We start from the raw sequence: 16,350 nt of genomic DNA, 5'->3' as shown, positions 1-16,350 counted from the left end.
TCTCTTCTGCCAACAGTATTAGTTTACAAAAGTTGTGCATGCAGATTGGAAACTACTTTCTAAGTAAAGTTGTTTACCAATACATATTCTACATTTAATTATTATCCGTCTAAGTAATATTAACACTTCTTAAAAACAAATTCAGTCCCTTGATATACTTCATAAATCGAAATATATTGGCAAGGGATTACAAACTTGCGAGGAGCAAGGGTTTAGATGAATACTATATTTTAATGACGTACCTGCCAAAATGATTGCCACCACCCATTTCACTAAGAAACATATTATAAAATTATATTCTTGTCACCAGCTGCATAGGATCCCTGGTGTCGGAGCTGGACGGTCCCTGGGCGGGCTACGTGGAGGGCGTGGAGAGGCTCACCAAGGTGGACGCTGACGTGGCGCTGCGGGAGGTCGAGACCAAAGTATCGAAGGCCATCATGTACGCCCTCGAGAACAGAGCCATCTCCGAGAACAAGGTAATCAACGTGAACATCACTAAACTGTACTTATTAATATTAGATTAAGTTAAATAAATGTTTACATGTGTTTCCACTAAACCCAAATTACAATATATAACCAATACATTGAACATGCTAAAGCAATATTTACATATTAAAACAATTTATAAAGTTAATCATAATTGAGCACTGAGCGGCCAATTTGTAGAGCGCTCTTTTTCTAATTGAACAAGTTTCGACTTCCATTTACATGATAATTTTCTCAACTATAAAATATGGAACTAAATTCACATTGCGATCGCCTCACTATAATTTCATTTGATTTACTGGTGCGCTAGTAACTTACAGAAGTTCAACGTTTCCTGCGCTATTTTAGCATCAAATTTGCTGTTGCGAACAGCGAGCTATGAAATGTGGCACCGCTTCTGCCCGCTCATGGAGCAATCAAATGGGAAAATATACCAATTTAACATGAGTCGAGTACTCGTATGAAATAAAGTTGCCGGACGCGCCCTACAGTTTGGCAGACGGCCACACGTGCCCCGAATACCTCCGCGAGACATTTCAATTATTCCTTAGTTACTGCCGTTTGCCGGTTTCGAACGGATAGTGCTGTTCTCGAGGATTTGCATACAGCTATTTACGAACTCGATCCCGACAAGAATTCAATTACTTTTGGTGATATCTATTGAACGGTCGTAAAGCGTCGAATCTCTGTTTCAATATGTTTACAAGGTATTACGAGACCATAAACAGTTGAGAGACACGTAGGCCGAGCTCGGGTCAGCGGTGGGCGCGGGTCAGGCCGGCCTGCAGCCACTCCTACTACAAAGAGAAAATTGCTTTTACACTAAGTGAGCCTCTTATCTTCGCATCGAATGCCCAAGAGAGTTAACGCTGCAACGATAGCCGGTCAAAAACGATCATGACGACCTTTTATGTCTTCTCAGAACTATATTAATAAATTGCATTAGGAACTAAAAGCTTTACGTATTATTCGTTAAATGAAAAAATATATTTTCACAAAAAGTACCTGAGAGAAGATTCGTGAGGTTATTGTTAGGATTGACTATGCTCTTAATATTGAATAAATGAGGAATACAGTTGCTTGTAAACTACCTCAGTAGTAAATTTTACGTGCTTAAGCTTTACTCAGATGTCAATGAAATCCGGTCGTAACCATATCTAATGTCGCCCATGTGTCGTGCCCTTCCCCGCAGTCTAGTGTATGGTCATATTATGAAGAAGTACGAGTCACATAAAGTCTCTCTTTATTTAGTGGAATGCATCCACGCCGCATTAAAATATCACAAAACATGCTTTTAGCGTTCGCGAATGCTAATAATGCACAAATATAACTCACGGTTATTGTGGAAACGTCGTTTAAACATGCACTTTCATTTATTTTACGTCTTACACAGACTCAGTAACAATACGAGAAATATTTTTTCTTGGTGTCTTTAAAAAAATAAACATACATTTGCAAATGAGTAAATGCAAACATTTTTGGCTTATCCCAGATAGATGGATATGAGTTTTTTTGTTTAATCATAGAAAAAGTATCCAAGAAAAGAATAACTTACTAATTCATAATCAAAACAGGTATAAAGAGATCATGTTTCTAATATGTAATAATATTAAGTTTTTGCAAGCGTTAAGCCCGCGGAAACTCAAACGACCGTCACACGTAGGGTACATCCCGTTGAGTCACGCGGAGTCACTAATACGAACTTATATAACCAGCTCGGATCAAGGACACCGCTTCCGTCTTCCGGCTTAACACAATCATCTGTATACAAAACCATTTCGCTGAGATTGACTAACTCATTTTCAACACCTATTTATTTTTATCTCTAAAAAACATCTCGCCTTTACGTGAATATTTTTCTTCCAACATTTCTTATTTTGTCCCCTCCCCGTAATCAGCCGCAGCAATATTGCCAATATAGGTAATCTTGTTTCGATCTCAATCATTTTCCTCATACACAAACGGTTGATTCAATAAACCTATGACAACTTGCGCTGTCGTAACGTACGTTCATTTATGAGTATATAGGCATTTTATTTTCCTTGCGTATTTGACCTGTTATAAGTACAAATGGGACAGCATTAAACATATACAATAAGGAATATTCTACACAATTCTAAAATATGTATTTGTATATAAGTACATTTTCATTTAAGAAGCTTCTGAAATTCCATCTGCCCTAATGACTTTTGCTAAAATAATGTTATTACTGGATGAAGTTCTTAATAAAAACTTAGGAGTCTTGTTACATTTTATTTTCTATATTTTTTCAGAAGTAGTACTGTCGAAAATTGTATTATATCTCGCAATGTCTGTGGAATACAATTATGATATTTTGAATAACAAACAGGAAATTGAATAGAATTAAATTAACGAAATAGAGTAGAATAGAAGTAACTGTTTTTCTTATTACTTAATTACTTATCTAAAATTGATTGGCAAAAATTAAGTTTTTATGGTACAGGTATTTCAACAAATTTAATTATTCTTCAGTTATTTTTGCCCAAGACAGACACACTTAAGCAAATAAAAGATGGCTTTATATCCCCAGACGTCGAACACTACTTATAAACTTTTACTTAAAGCTAAGTCAGACATTGGAGGTTGTTGACTTTTCATCTACCGTACCTAAATCAACGGCTGCGTAACAGCCCGGACTCGCCTTTTAATCAAACAAAATGATATAGTAGCTACTGGTCCAAAAGTAATAACAAATTAATATGACAAGGAATGGGCAGTTTACATTCGCGACATCGGTATCAATAAAAAACATAATAATATCATAGACATATTTAGTTACCGAATGTTTTATTAATATATGCCTGTATTATTAAAATGTCAAGCGGAACGACGTCAATAAATAACAAGGAACCAATATTTGTACACAACATGTTGAGATTATCAGTTTTTATGGCTAGTAAAACAGTAATACATTGGTAGATCTCACACGGCGATAGGCATCACGTATCTGTGTCAAGAGCGGGTAATGATCGTCTTCTACCTACGACTGCAATTTACTTGTTGCCAGCTAATATCTTGCGCACCATTGAAGACCACTTACACCCAGCCAGTAGCAGGAAGACATTTTTTATGTCTATTCAGAACTCGATGGTCGGCATCTACTTGGAGGCGTATTCGAAATTTGAAATCGCGTTCCAATATTTTTTATTTAAATATTTCGTCTTTTATAAAAACCTTTTCTGTTCGTCTGACTGGTTATGAATAATTAATTAACAATAGAAAATAACTTTCACGTTAACGTGTTCTATCCTATATGCATAAATCATTCAGTTAAATTGTTTTTTGCTTATTTTGTGAATGATCGGAATTTCCCAAATAAACCCTATTCCAGCGAGCAAATCACGTTCGTACCTACTCAGTATTGGCAAATTTTCGCATTTTTTTATTTTTTCTGTTGCTGTGCTTCGATTGCGGTTCTCTCTCGGCAAGAATAATGCACGCAACCGCTGCCATAAAAGCCGTTTTAATCTCAATATATCTCAAAATTGAATTATCTTTTTAAATGGTTACGCTATATAACGGTTTTACTAACGAGTATTTTCTCTCTGCATTTTTTTTTACTTTATGGACGAGTGTTGGTAGCATTACCAACCCTTCATTCAGTGAAACCACGAAATTGTAAAATAAATGGAATATAAACCTCGCAAATTTTCAATACATCACCAAAAACGATGAGTAGAGTAGTATACAGCACAGCCCGGGAGACGTCACTTGATATGACTTTATACGGAAGTTAACAAAACTATTGAGAAGTTGATGTGTGCTAAACAGTGTTCGGTGGAACTTTATAATACGTATTGATTAGCATATAAAGAGTTGTGTGTCATCGACACGTGTCGTGTGCTCGGCTCGTGTCCGCATGAACCCGCGCCCGCACTGTGAACCGCATCTCATATTCCATGAAGCGACCGCCGGCGCCCGCCCACGCCAGCCGCGTGCTTTCACCTCGCGAATCCTAGGCGCAATGCAGGGAAGGCAGCGATATATGTTGCCATTTTACATTATTTAGTTATTATGTATTTTTTTTTCTTCAATTAAAAACGTTATTAGAACTCCAGTCATATCTGTGCCTAATAAATTACAATTAATTACATTATAAACAACGGATTGAAGTAGATTTGACAGTTCTTTTTCCTGTCAGTTTTAAAACGTTAACTCTACGTTTATATTTATTTACCAATATTTTATATTTATTACATTATTTGTCATATTCATTACTCAATTTGTAAAGAACAAAAGTCAGATAGCGATAACAGTTATTTAATATACTGCTTCATAACACGAAATTCGATACAAAAATTTACAACTACAAGATAACATGTTAAGTGTCAAGCTATTAATATTAATTTCTAACGCATTTCCCCGGCGCCTACGCACTCCAGTCTGGCACACGACCTTATAATATAATACACCTCAACACAATAAAGATGGATTTAAGAAGGTCTACTACACAATGCCTGCGAGACTCATGCTGTGAGCAAATAAAAACTAGCGGTGAATTATGTGCAACCAGCGTAGACCAATTCTGAGGAATTTTGAGGTAAAGATCAAATAAATAATTTATTGCCAAGAAAGTTTTTCTGAACTTAATAAAATTGTAGGGTCTATTAGTTAGTATTTAGTATAGGCACTATGATATGGTTATTCAAAGTTTCAGACCCGAAATTACCTACAATTATTTTTCAAATCTTTCTTGAAGTTCTGAGTTTTATCTGGTATTGATGTAGCGAGCTTTTTAAATAAGAAGTGATTTCATAGTTTCTGGTTCCGTGCACATTAGAAATGTGGGTTTGGCGTGCGGCATGTACCATGTGGCAGATTGTACCGCTCGTGCCTTGGGTCACTACGTGGGCGCAAACTTAGAGCCTCGATACGACCAATCGCAGTCCCCCTGATGTATAGCAACTTTGATATTATTTATTGTAATACTGCGACTTGTTTATGATACTACTGACTACTGGTTGTAGATAGCGGATTTTTACAACTATGATTAATTAGAATTATACGGTTGTTATATTCTACCTCGTGATTGGTTCGTTCAAACTAAATGTAGAGCTCGTCGACTTATTATAATTTGTTATTGCTGTTATTAATTTAAGGTTTATTTTAATGAATCACATTCATAAGTATCGGCTTTAAAGTTGTTATTATATCTCGAGTGGAACCTGTTTTTTAATGTAATGTAATAGTTAGATCTTTATCTGTGTTGTATCTTAAAATAGATATATCTGATAATCTTCATATTTACTCAAACCTAATACAACTTAGTCACACCAATGGTTGATAAATTGCTTACATGACACAATTCTAAATCCTCACGAAAACTGAAACGTCGTATATAAAAGCGATAAGACGAATGAATCCGATTACCAAATGAAATTAGAAACAAAAAAGTAAATGCAAACCGTTCTTGCTATACTGTCAAAATTGTGAAGAAGTACAGGATCGAGCTTTAAACGGGAGCGGTAAGCCCCAAGACTACAACATTTTTTTATAATTATGATAATTTTCACCTATTTCATTCAATTCTCCAACACACGGACAACTAACAAGTGTACCTAATTTACGGTATTCCGATTAAATGTGTCTTATTTATTGCCTTGTTCTAGATAAGAAGTAACATAGTTAAATATTTTATGAGGCTGATACACATTTATTAAGTAAATTAGCCATTCGGAATTAATCATTCTCGTTTATTAAGACCTCAGGTTAAATAACTATTATAATGTATTCGTTCATTTGTCTTAGGCCCTTTACTTTTGACGTGAAATTTGTCTCGTACTGTTGGTTACCTATTTATTTCTAGTGTCATTGTGTAGGTTTTAGATGCAATATTGAACAATATTTATATTACGCCTGAATAATAATGAAATTAAAGTTACTTTTGTAGCTTTAGTTTAGATTATTTATATCATGTATCTGGAAGAAAAAAGTTAAATTAATAAAATATTTCGTTATAATTGATGACTTGAGGTACAATAATCTATATTTAATAATCTTTATCATACTAAAAGTGTGTGGGCCACAGTCTCCATGCTCTTATTACGTTCGAAGAGTGATTTATCGAATATTTATGAAACCTGATCATACTTTATATTGTACGAGTATTTTTCTATCACCCGGTACTTTATTTCCAAAAGGTGTCAAACTTATAACAAGCACGTTTTGTACAGGAGCGCGTGTTTACGGGCGTTAATCTGCGCTGAGTAGTGAACGTCACGTATGCCCGACAGTCTGTGACAAGAACAGCGGCATAATCATGATCGCACAGACAAAGTTTGTTTGTTCGTTTGTTAGAAACTTGTGCGTAGCTTATATCAATGTATACGCGTATTATCGACAGGAAAACATTAAATATCCGTTAGAAACTTATGAGACATTTCAATTTACCCGCGTTAATGATCACTCAAATGAAAGCTTATAAAAAGAGTAATAATATTAAATTTTCACGAAGCCGTGAAAAATATGAAGGTACAAAATCGTTGCCAAATAGAAGCAAAATACCTGCTAAGAACTTCTTAAATGTAATTAATTTCAAAAAGGCAATTTCAGGAAAAAACTTTTCTTATTTTCTATTAAGTAATCTTCCGCGTCGGAGCGGGCTGTAATTGCGTCATTTCCTGCAAATGGCTGTCCCAAACCCATTGAGTGTAACAAGGACTATGACGTCAGCCATTTTTACCATTGTTGTAACCGTCGTTATGATCCCCATCTATTATACAATTTTTATAGAATAATGCTAAATGAACTCCTTATTCCAAACGTACAAAACAATTATAATTATCAATTGTGTTCATACTAGATGCTTTTAGCTTAGTATAAAAATAGATACAAATATATTTCACGAAGGAGTTTTATGTTCATATGTTAAATAAGTTTCTGAATCTAATCAAAATAAACCTCAGTCCGTAATCTATTTTACATCTCTCCGTGCGTCAGGTAACGCGTGATCGTAATGTCTAGAGATATCAACTCGGGTAAGCTGAGCAATAAATTTCGCCACACGTAGATGCGTCTTATACGACTGTACCTGTGCAATTTATAAGATTCACCACCATAGCCTAGTTATAATCTTATATAGCTCAAATGATTGCCATGGGCCGATTTATGATGCCTCGTTTATACGCTCTGAACTCAAAATATTTATTGTCATGTTTAGAGCATCCATAAAAGTGCCATTTATTATTTATCTCTTACAATCTTGTTACGCAGGGGAAAGTGCAAAAAACATTGTGAGTAGACTTCGCTCTTGATTGGTTTTTGCGATATTCTGTTATGATGTGATTTACGAAGACGTGTTTCGTTGTTTATCGGGTTTCGGTCAGTCGTAGACGTCGCTCCTACTAACATGAAGAAACTAATTTATATTATCATGTTAAATCAAACGGTATAATATACATTTATTTCGCACTAACATAAAACATGGAGTTTGTATTCTATCTAAAAGTTTTTCGTCAAATTGAACTCTACATGTAGAGGACGTAGGTACCTACTAACGATAGTATTAACAACCTTCACATTACAATTTCGTGACGTGCTACATACTAATATTTAATCAATTTAAGCGTGTACGTGATAAACATAGTCAAGCGAACACGACAGAGGAACAGATGTCATTCATAACATTCAAATTCAATGGCAAGGTACCGCGACACCGGATGCTTCGAATTTGTAGGTCGCCCTGAATTATTTAACACTGCTCACACACTTTAATGTTTCATAACACTCAAACATTAGGAGTATCTGGTGTATTGAATATGATTTTTGGTGTATTTCTTATCAAATTATTAGCTTAAAGGTCGTATTAATGCATGTCTTTGCCATCGAAGTAATTTTCTTGACGGATCATAATTCAGACTCACAGTCTATCAAAATTCAAAAGCAAATAAAAGAGATTTCTTTCTCTGCTTCAGAGCTACCATTTAGGCACAATAATTATTTCCTTTAGCGAGTGGATCCCGTCTTTCAATTCGTATCCATTATCGTTCACATCCCAGCATTAATTTAAACTCCTATTGTATCTCAGACTTGAATGAACAATGTTATTCAGATCATAATACAAGTAATTTTAGATCATTACTGTTAAGTGCTACAAAATATAATATTTCATACTCTACACAACTATGTATGAATCATGGAGAACAAAGAAAGGATTATGTTACACTTATTGTAATTGATTAGTTATACAATGTCGTTAGTCATTCGTTTTAAATGGTAATCTAATAGTCTGTGTGACGCCTTCAATAAAAACCCGGTCATAAATAGTCGTGACTGACAACCGGATAATTGATAATTCTAATTAAAACCTGTTGTCCATTACCCAATTTTCAGATTCGTTGATATAATATTCGGTCTGTTAGACCGAATATTTTAGACAACAGACAGCTACTAATTTTACATCGCTACCCTTTAATTAAACTAACTAAACGAACGTAGGGAATTCCAGCATTGTGAGATGAATTCCAATGAAAGCAACTACTAAGTATAGTAAAATGAAATAAAGTATAAAATTTTAAATATTTTGTATTTGAAGCGTAATATACGCTTATAAAAAGAAAAAATGTTTTTCAAAACGTTCAATTAATTAATTTCATTTCATTTTAAAAAGAATGCATTAACATCACACTTTGCACTTATATGTGTGTTTGTTCTCTTCATACTCAAACGGCTGTCCGGCTGGAACAAATACGATGACATTTGTTATAGAGGTAGTTGACACCTTGTTAAAGGAGGTTATTGTTTTTCCAGCTATAACCGTCATCTTGTCGTGCGAAGCCACGCACGAGCAACAGCAAAATTATAATAAAATACGAAAGGGAGTGTAATATTTCTGGCGATAAAAACGTGCAAACCCATTGAAATAACATTCAGTATATTTATTTTATTTCCTTACAGTTGAGCCTGCAATGATAATAACGTTGTGTATCCGTTAATCGTGATCTCGCGCGCTTCGTATCGCCTGTGCTATCTAGTTTCTTTAGCACTGTAATTATGAGTTGCCCACCCGCAACCCGCGGCAAGCAAATGCTTTCAATACCACTCACTATTTTTATTCTTTTCGTTACCGAAGGCAAGAGCAAGCCGGTTGCGGTGCAAACGCAAAGCGTTAATGAATATTTACTATATTTAATGGTCGGCTCCTTTTTATGCCCATCTTGGGAGCCGTGTACGTTGTAAAAACGCTGTAATTAGCACATAATGTAAAGAGTTTATACCGACTATCCAGCCTTTTGGCCGGCACACGTTTAATTGATGTCTGTTTTTTGTTGAGCATCTATATTACCACATATGTGGGCTGCAAAAAGCTCGTCATTAATTAGATAAAAGAGTAACGGTTAATAGTTAAGCGGCTTTAATCAGTTATTGACAACAGTGCAGAAAGTTCGGAAAAAAATGATGATCATAATTGATATTTCTGTGAACTAAAGCATAACACACATATACCTTCTTCACAAATATGGTAACATCGTATCACTAGTTTCTCAGCAAAGAGAAATAGTGATATTTACTGAGAAACTCACCATACCTACACACCCACATCTTGTAGTTTCACACTAATTAATAAGTAACTGAGGCGAAACTCCGAGAATCATGTAATAACAGAGATTTTACACGACGGTGTGGTTCAAATTGAACAGGAAGCGAACTCTCAAGGAAAAGCTTCACGAAGGAATATTACGATATTAATAAAAGCAAGGATATAAGTAGGTATGTGATCGCGACAGATGTCAGAGTCGTAATAAAACTTTGTCCTGACTGCTGCGGGATTCATGATATAGCTTCCAAGTTGGCCGAATCTTCGCGAAAGTGTATGTGCTCGGATTATATATAGGTAATATAAAATTATATTAAGGCATAAAGTAAGGAAGTTTAGCGCTTCCGACCCATCTGGTCTGGTTTAATGGAAATTATCCTTTTTCAAAGTGACATTGATTCTCTACTAAACAAAATTTAAGATGATAAAAGTACATAGCAGTTATTGTAAGAACATAGAGAAAAACATATTAACTGGATATTAGATACGAGCTATCTCATTCTATAGTTGCGACCAACTTTGATGATAATAAAAGCACAAAGCAAGAACTTTTACAAAGCGCAATTCACAGTACTTCGGAACAGTACAAACATACCACGATTTATAAATAGCAGAAAAATGTCCAACGAATACATAGTGGCGTCGCCTAGTGGTATTATGTGGTACTTTTTGCAATAATTGCGTTGGAAATATGCGCCTATTTGCGTCGGCTTGCTTGTTGTGGTTTATTTGCGTGTCGCGAGTCGCCGCGGCCGTTCACTCGAGCACGCGCGATCCGCACTCGCTAATAACTACACGTGAAGAGTGCAGTATTGACTGAGCTGTAGATTACACAATATGCGAATGCGAATGGTTAGATTAGTTGCATTTGAATCCCTTTTGAAAGTTCAATTGTTCGTTACAAGTTTGCAGTCTGCTTTAAGAGGAAACTCGGGTTATTTGTTTTGATGCTGTTATGCACATCAACCATCTATAATATTGTTTCTAATCCATAGAAACACGTAATATTTTTATTACATGTATATTAGGTACGCCAAGTCAACTCATAAATAAGTTGCAGAAAAATGAGAGAGCAATATTGCTTCTACAATAAATGACAATGACAATACATTTACACGCTAATTTATTACAACACTCATTAATAATGTAAGATATTTTGCAATATAGTTATAACTACACCTACATAAAGATACACAATTCATCGAATTAATGTGGAATGTGGCGGAACTACTAGGCTCTCCTAAAAACAACACATAACGTTTTAGAATACCTATGTTTTATGTTGCAAAGTTATAACAAAATGGAATGTCTTACCTATTTCTATGCGACTGTGACGATTTTAGAGCTTGTTACGATCATACTGAAGTTATAATTCAATCGTCAGGTCTCTAATTTTCCTTTCAATTAAATCAAAACAAAAGCAGTGTTAGCTTGGAGCATATGGCCATCTCTAAAAGAGAGACTAATGTAGTTGTTGAAGCGAGAGCACACTATTAACATGTGAGAGCGGTATCTCGCTCCCACATTCAACAGTCTCACTTTAGGAGCTGGTGGTAGGCGCCCTGACCGGTTATTCGCACCTCCATCTATTTCCGTGATCCCCGATGATATTCAAGCGATGTTCGCGGCGGCCGGCGTCTCCCGCTGACAAATGACATGACGGTATCGACGGAACTACAGCGTCGTTTGTCTTCATCTTGTGTGGAACGTTTGCTGATTATATCTCCGTTTTTGCTAGTTATAAGGCTAGCGGTAACGCATTCCTTGTTTGCTACTGTGATTGCATCATATTATATTACTAACTAGCTTTCAATCAGTAGTTTCCGCATTGGTAATGAGATAACCTCGTACTCATAAAAAGTCTCTTTAATTGGTAATGTCTTTGAGTGCATATAACAGAACTTCATATCCTTATTTACAGCGTCTTCAGCAATTTCAGCACTATAAAAAGTAGAAAGGTAATTCCATAATACTTGTTCCCAGGTTCGCCAGGAATGCGGTCCTCCGGCCACGCTGGACGGTCCTGCGCTGACGTCACCGCGCCCCACATCAGGCTCCATCCGACGCGAGAACCTCCGAGCCCCTCCACCAGACACTGAACTCCTGCAGTTTGCTGCCACTCTTGCTTCAACCAAGAAGTTGTTCGCTACTCTGGCTGACAGACTGTGCAATGAACCTGACTTCGCTGCTGACAATAATGAACGTTGTTGGAATGGAAATGCTATTGGAGAGTAAGTAAACATACAACAGTAACTTTTAAAACTGAGTAATGCGGCTTCCTAGAACAAATTTGAACTCATGTTTTCTGTTTGTTTAGTTACACGAAGCCGCTGGTAGCATCGGCCTCGCTGAGCGACCAGAAGTACAACCCGGAGATCAGCGGTAGTCCACCACAGGATGCAAGAGTCGCCGCCTTAGCTGACAGGCTGCAACAGGCTAGACAGGTAAATACATAGAGAAGCTTCCAAATATTTTGATTTTTAAACAGGACACATATATTTTCGTACTGCCATCACAACACAAATATTTTCCCATATTTTTGAATACCAAAACGTTAAGGTGACGAAAAATGTGTAAATCATCCATAAATATAATTTGTCATATGGGATATTTATACCGTGGCGCCAAACACTGCATGCCAAGACAGCTCTGAATTGGGTCACGATCCTCAGCAATGAGGAATACGAATCAGAAACAAAATGTCGCGACCAATATCTGTACTTCCTCATTACGAAAATAATTAAGTTCTTGATGAGCTTGTATAATGAACTCATATATTAACAATCTGGGAGTTTCATTCAGAAAATTATATTGAGATTTCCTAAGAAGTTTCAGCCAAGGGTCTAAAATGTATTTCTAAATATCTAGATGCATTTTTTGCGGCTGATATAAATTTTCAAGGACGGAAGGATTCAGCACGTGATGTCGTTTTCTTTTAATGTTTACGCTTCAGTGTAGGTGATCGCGAAAAAAAAATGATAAGGTACTACTAATGCAACTAATGTTTTGACCATCTTTCCCCACACACAATAACTGGGAACTGTTAATCTTACGGTGTGCAATATTACGAATATAGTGATTTGTGTAAGACTTGTTATATCATGGTATATTTGTCCACAGTTGCTAGTATCATACTCGCGCAGCAAGGAGTTGACGGCGGAGTCGTTCATGCAGGGCGACGAGGCGGGCGAGGAGGGCTCGGGCTCCGGCCGCAACTATCCTGACGACTACGACTCCGAGGGATCCGGCGACGACGGCTCCGGCGACCATGACGGACGTGAGTATACTCAGTATTCAGTAGGAACGTTTTGAACAGGTTTGGACGTGTCATAAGTGTAATGGAGAAATTTGAACACTCGGTCAGTGACCTGGGTAGTTAAGTTGGTAAATTGGTGAGTTTACGTATTAGCTAGTAGCAGTGTAAAATGAGTTTTAAATAAATGAGTTATAAATAATTTTAAATAAGTAATAACTCATTCTCGTGTTGTCTTGTTCTTATTTATCCAGAAAAAAAAATGCAATTCAAGGGATTATTTAGGTATAATGTCGTACCATTTGTTTTCAATATTTAGAATTTTAAGTGCTTTTGCTCTAGCTCTAATCCACCTCGTATTGTCCCAACAGAGAGCAAACCGTACTTCAACGAGTCGCCCCCCGACTCGTCCACGCCGAAGGTGTTGAGCTCGGGCGCTGCGCGCGCGTCGTGCGCGGCGCTGGCGCTGTGCGCGCTCGCCGCCGCGCTCGCCGCGCTCACATAAACCAACACACGCACGTAAGAATCACCATATCAATACTATGACGTCACCAGTGACCACATGACCACATAGTGAGTGATGCGCAGTGCGGACCCACCTAGTCCCGGAGCGGGATCCCGGAGAGTGCGCCAGTCCCGTAGTTACAATGCAGACGACTATCTCGGCATTTAAAGATATTTAACGTTTGTAAATGTACAGTGCATATCGATGTTGTCTTCATTTTGTAAATATTTTTTTGAAGAATCTTTTAGATTTAGGTGGAAATATACATTGTAATGGAAGCTTTACTATACTTCTGCATTTAAAAACTTCGAGGTGATTGTGAAATTAATTGTCATAATAATAATAAATTATTTGAAAAACTTTAATCATTGTTGAACACTAGCTGATTGGCAATAATTTTATTAAGAAAATGTATAACGATTAGATTCGAGTGATAACTCTTAAATAAGGTTTTTGTGTACAGATTGTGTAAATACCTGAAACCCTACTGGTCTAGGTGCTTAGCTAGTAAATATATTTCGTTGCCATATTAATATTACGGATATTATTATTTATAATATTAATTAAGTCATAATTTAAACTAATATTATTTTATGTGATACTGATTAGTTGGTAAGTTGATGCTCGCGTTGCATCGTATTGTGTTTGTAATGGATTCCTTTGTACACATCATGTAACATGTTCTGAAACATTTGAATGCAAAAAGTTCCATCTTAACGAAAAGTAATACTAAAAGATGTAATAACTACTTAGCTATATGTTTGTTGTGTATAATTTATTTAACACGGGCCTAAACCATGTTTATTCTGATCAATATTTAGTTTCAGTATATAAAGCAGTATGGTAGTGCGAACAATATGACAAGACAAAAAAAAATATAAAATAAAAATATAAGTTATATGTAGCAATAAAAATACGTTTGTAAATTGCTTTAAAGATTAGTGAATATAGTCTTGGGGTCATGTAATGGCCGCTTGACGTTTTGTATGTACGTAGAGACGGATTGTTGATGTGAGGACCAGACGGTGTGTGGGACATGTCGCTACGGAACAGGAGCTAATTGAACAAGTCTGAACGGGATCGGAAAACTGAAATCTTGAGAAAATTAAATTGGAAAATTATTACTCGTGTAAGAAATAAGAGTATGAAGTTTACCTGTGACGATTAAATCGAGGGAATGTGAAAATTGTTTTAAAAACAGATTCTTAATGACGTTATAAAAAATTTTCAGACTTGTTCATCTAATAAATCTAATATCAGAAATGTGTTAAGATTAAACGACTCTATCAAAAACGTTAATAAGCATTGTGTACAGGAATAAAATGAACAAACAAGCGGCTTGCGACAACCTATGTATATTAAATTGCCATAAAATATCCAATAGCGGAATACTTAATATAATAAATCTCAAGTATTGTTAACCTTCGTGGAAGTTTGGAACTGTCGCCAACACTTATAAATCAATAATGAGCCGACCCACGCTGTTATCCATACTCCTATTATAACGCTGTCACATACTAATCACACTATAACAGACAAAAATGAAGTTGTTGAGACCAGTTGAATGGCCTCAGAACTATATTTTGGAGAATAGATTAAGAGGACCGAATATTACAAATAATTTCGATATTTCATCAATTTTCATGTAATGGAATAATTTGGACAACTTTGACAGTTTTTTTAATCGTCTTGAAATAAGAATTTTATTTCTCTAGTCGCAAGGGATTTCGCAAGCTTTCAAGTCACATGCAACAAAATATAACTTTATTTACTATATTGTTATAACCAGAATCACTCTAATTAACTGTCAACCTATATATAGGTTCGTTGTCATCATCATTATTGCAACACCCGGAGCGTAGTCCGATAGAACAGTCAAAGCCTGCTCACGGTAAATGCATGGAATTGATCTAAATAAACAGAATAATAATAATTCTACAACATTACACAGAGTTATTATTGGATATTGTTGAAATGTATTGTATTGCGAAACACATTCCCCAATACTTGTAACTGGTGCAATAATAATAGTCGCAAGCGCGCGCTCCCAAATCACACCGCGAACAGCGTAGCGACATGACGCCTAAACTCAATGTAAATATTGTTGGAGAGTATATGGAGTGGAACCGAGACAATTGCTGTTATATCTGAGTATATAATATGGAAATAAATTCTGTACTATACAAGTCTTTGTTTTATTACCGAGTCCCGAGTACGAAGTAGCCCAAGTTATATACAATTTACATACCCTCAGCGATACCTCCATCCTCTGTTTGCCTTTATATTCGTGTAACAAGAAAATCTTCGTACATAATAAGCTCGATAAACTCGTCGTGTATTCAGTACGAATCTCTCAACACGTGCTCAGAATCCAGTGCTAAATGAATTACGAAAAACGCCGTGAGCAGGAAAGTTTTAAACGGCGAGCGGTGTTACTAATCCCCTTCATTTTTAATGAAACTTCTAAACTCTTTGAAAAACACGATTCATTTTTAATTTTAAATATCCAAGTTGGTGTTAAATCCGCTTAGTTTGAAACTTTGTTTA

At 36.0% G+C, this 16,350-nt stretch overlaps 1 protein-coding gene across 1 annotated transcript in view; it reads left to right on the top strand.

The window, feature by feature from the left end:
* The window catches only part of LOC113492872 (division abnormally delayed protein), a 96,038-nt gene extending 80,049 nt beyond the window's left edge, over positions 1-15,989 (top strand). Inside the window, exons 5-9 of the mRNA XM_026870577.1 lie at positions 311-479; positions 12,029-12,276; positions 12,363-12,489; positions 13,166-13,322; positions 13,670-15,989. Of these exons, the coding sequence (XP_026726378.1) occupies positions 311-479; positions 12,029-12,276; positions 12,363-12,489; positions 13,166-13,322; positions 13,670-13,803 (835 nt within the window). The 3' untranslated portion in view covers positions 13,804-15,989. The remainder of the gene's footprint in view (positions 1-310; positions 480-12,028; positions 12,277-12,362; positions 12,490-13,165; positions 13,323-13,669) is intronic.
* Positions 15,990-16,350: the final 361 nt, after the last annotated feature.

This window comes from Trichoplusia ni, chromosome 4 (genome assembly GCF_003590095.1).
Source record: "Trichoplusia ni isolate ovarian cell line Hi5 chromosome 4, tn1, whole genome shotgun sequence".
Lineage (NCBI taxonomy): Eukaryota > Metazoa > Arthropoda > Insecta > Lepidoptera > Noctuidae > Trichoplusia > Trichoplusia ni.
Note: the sequence above shows the minus strand (reverse complement) of the source record. Positions and strands in the feature narration are given on the sequence as shown.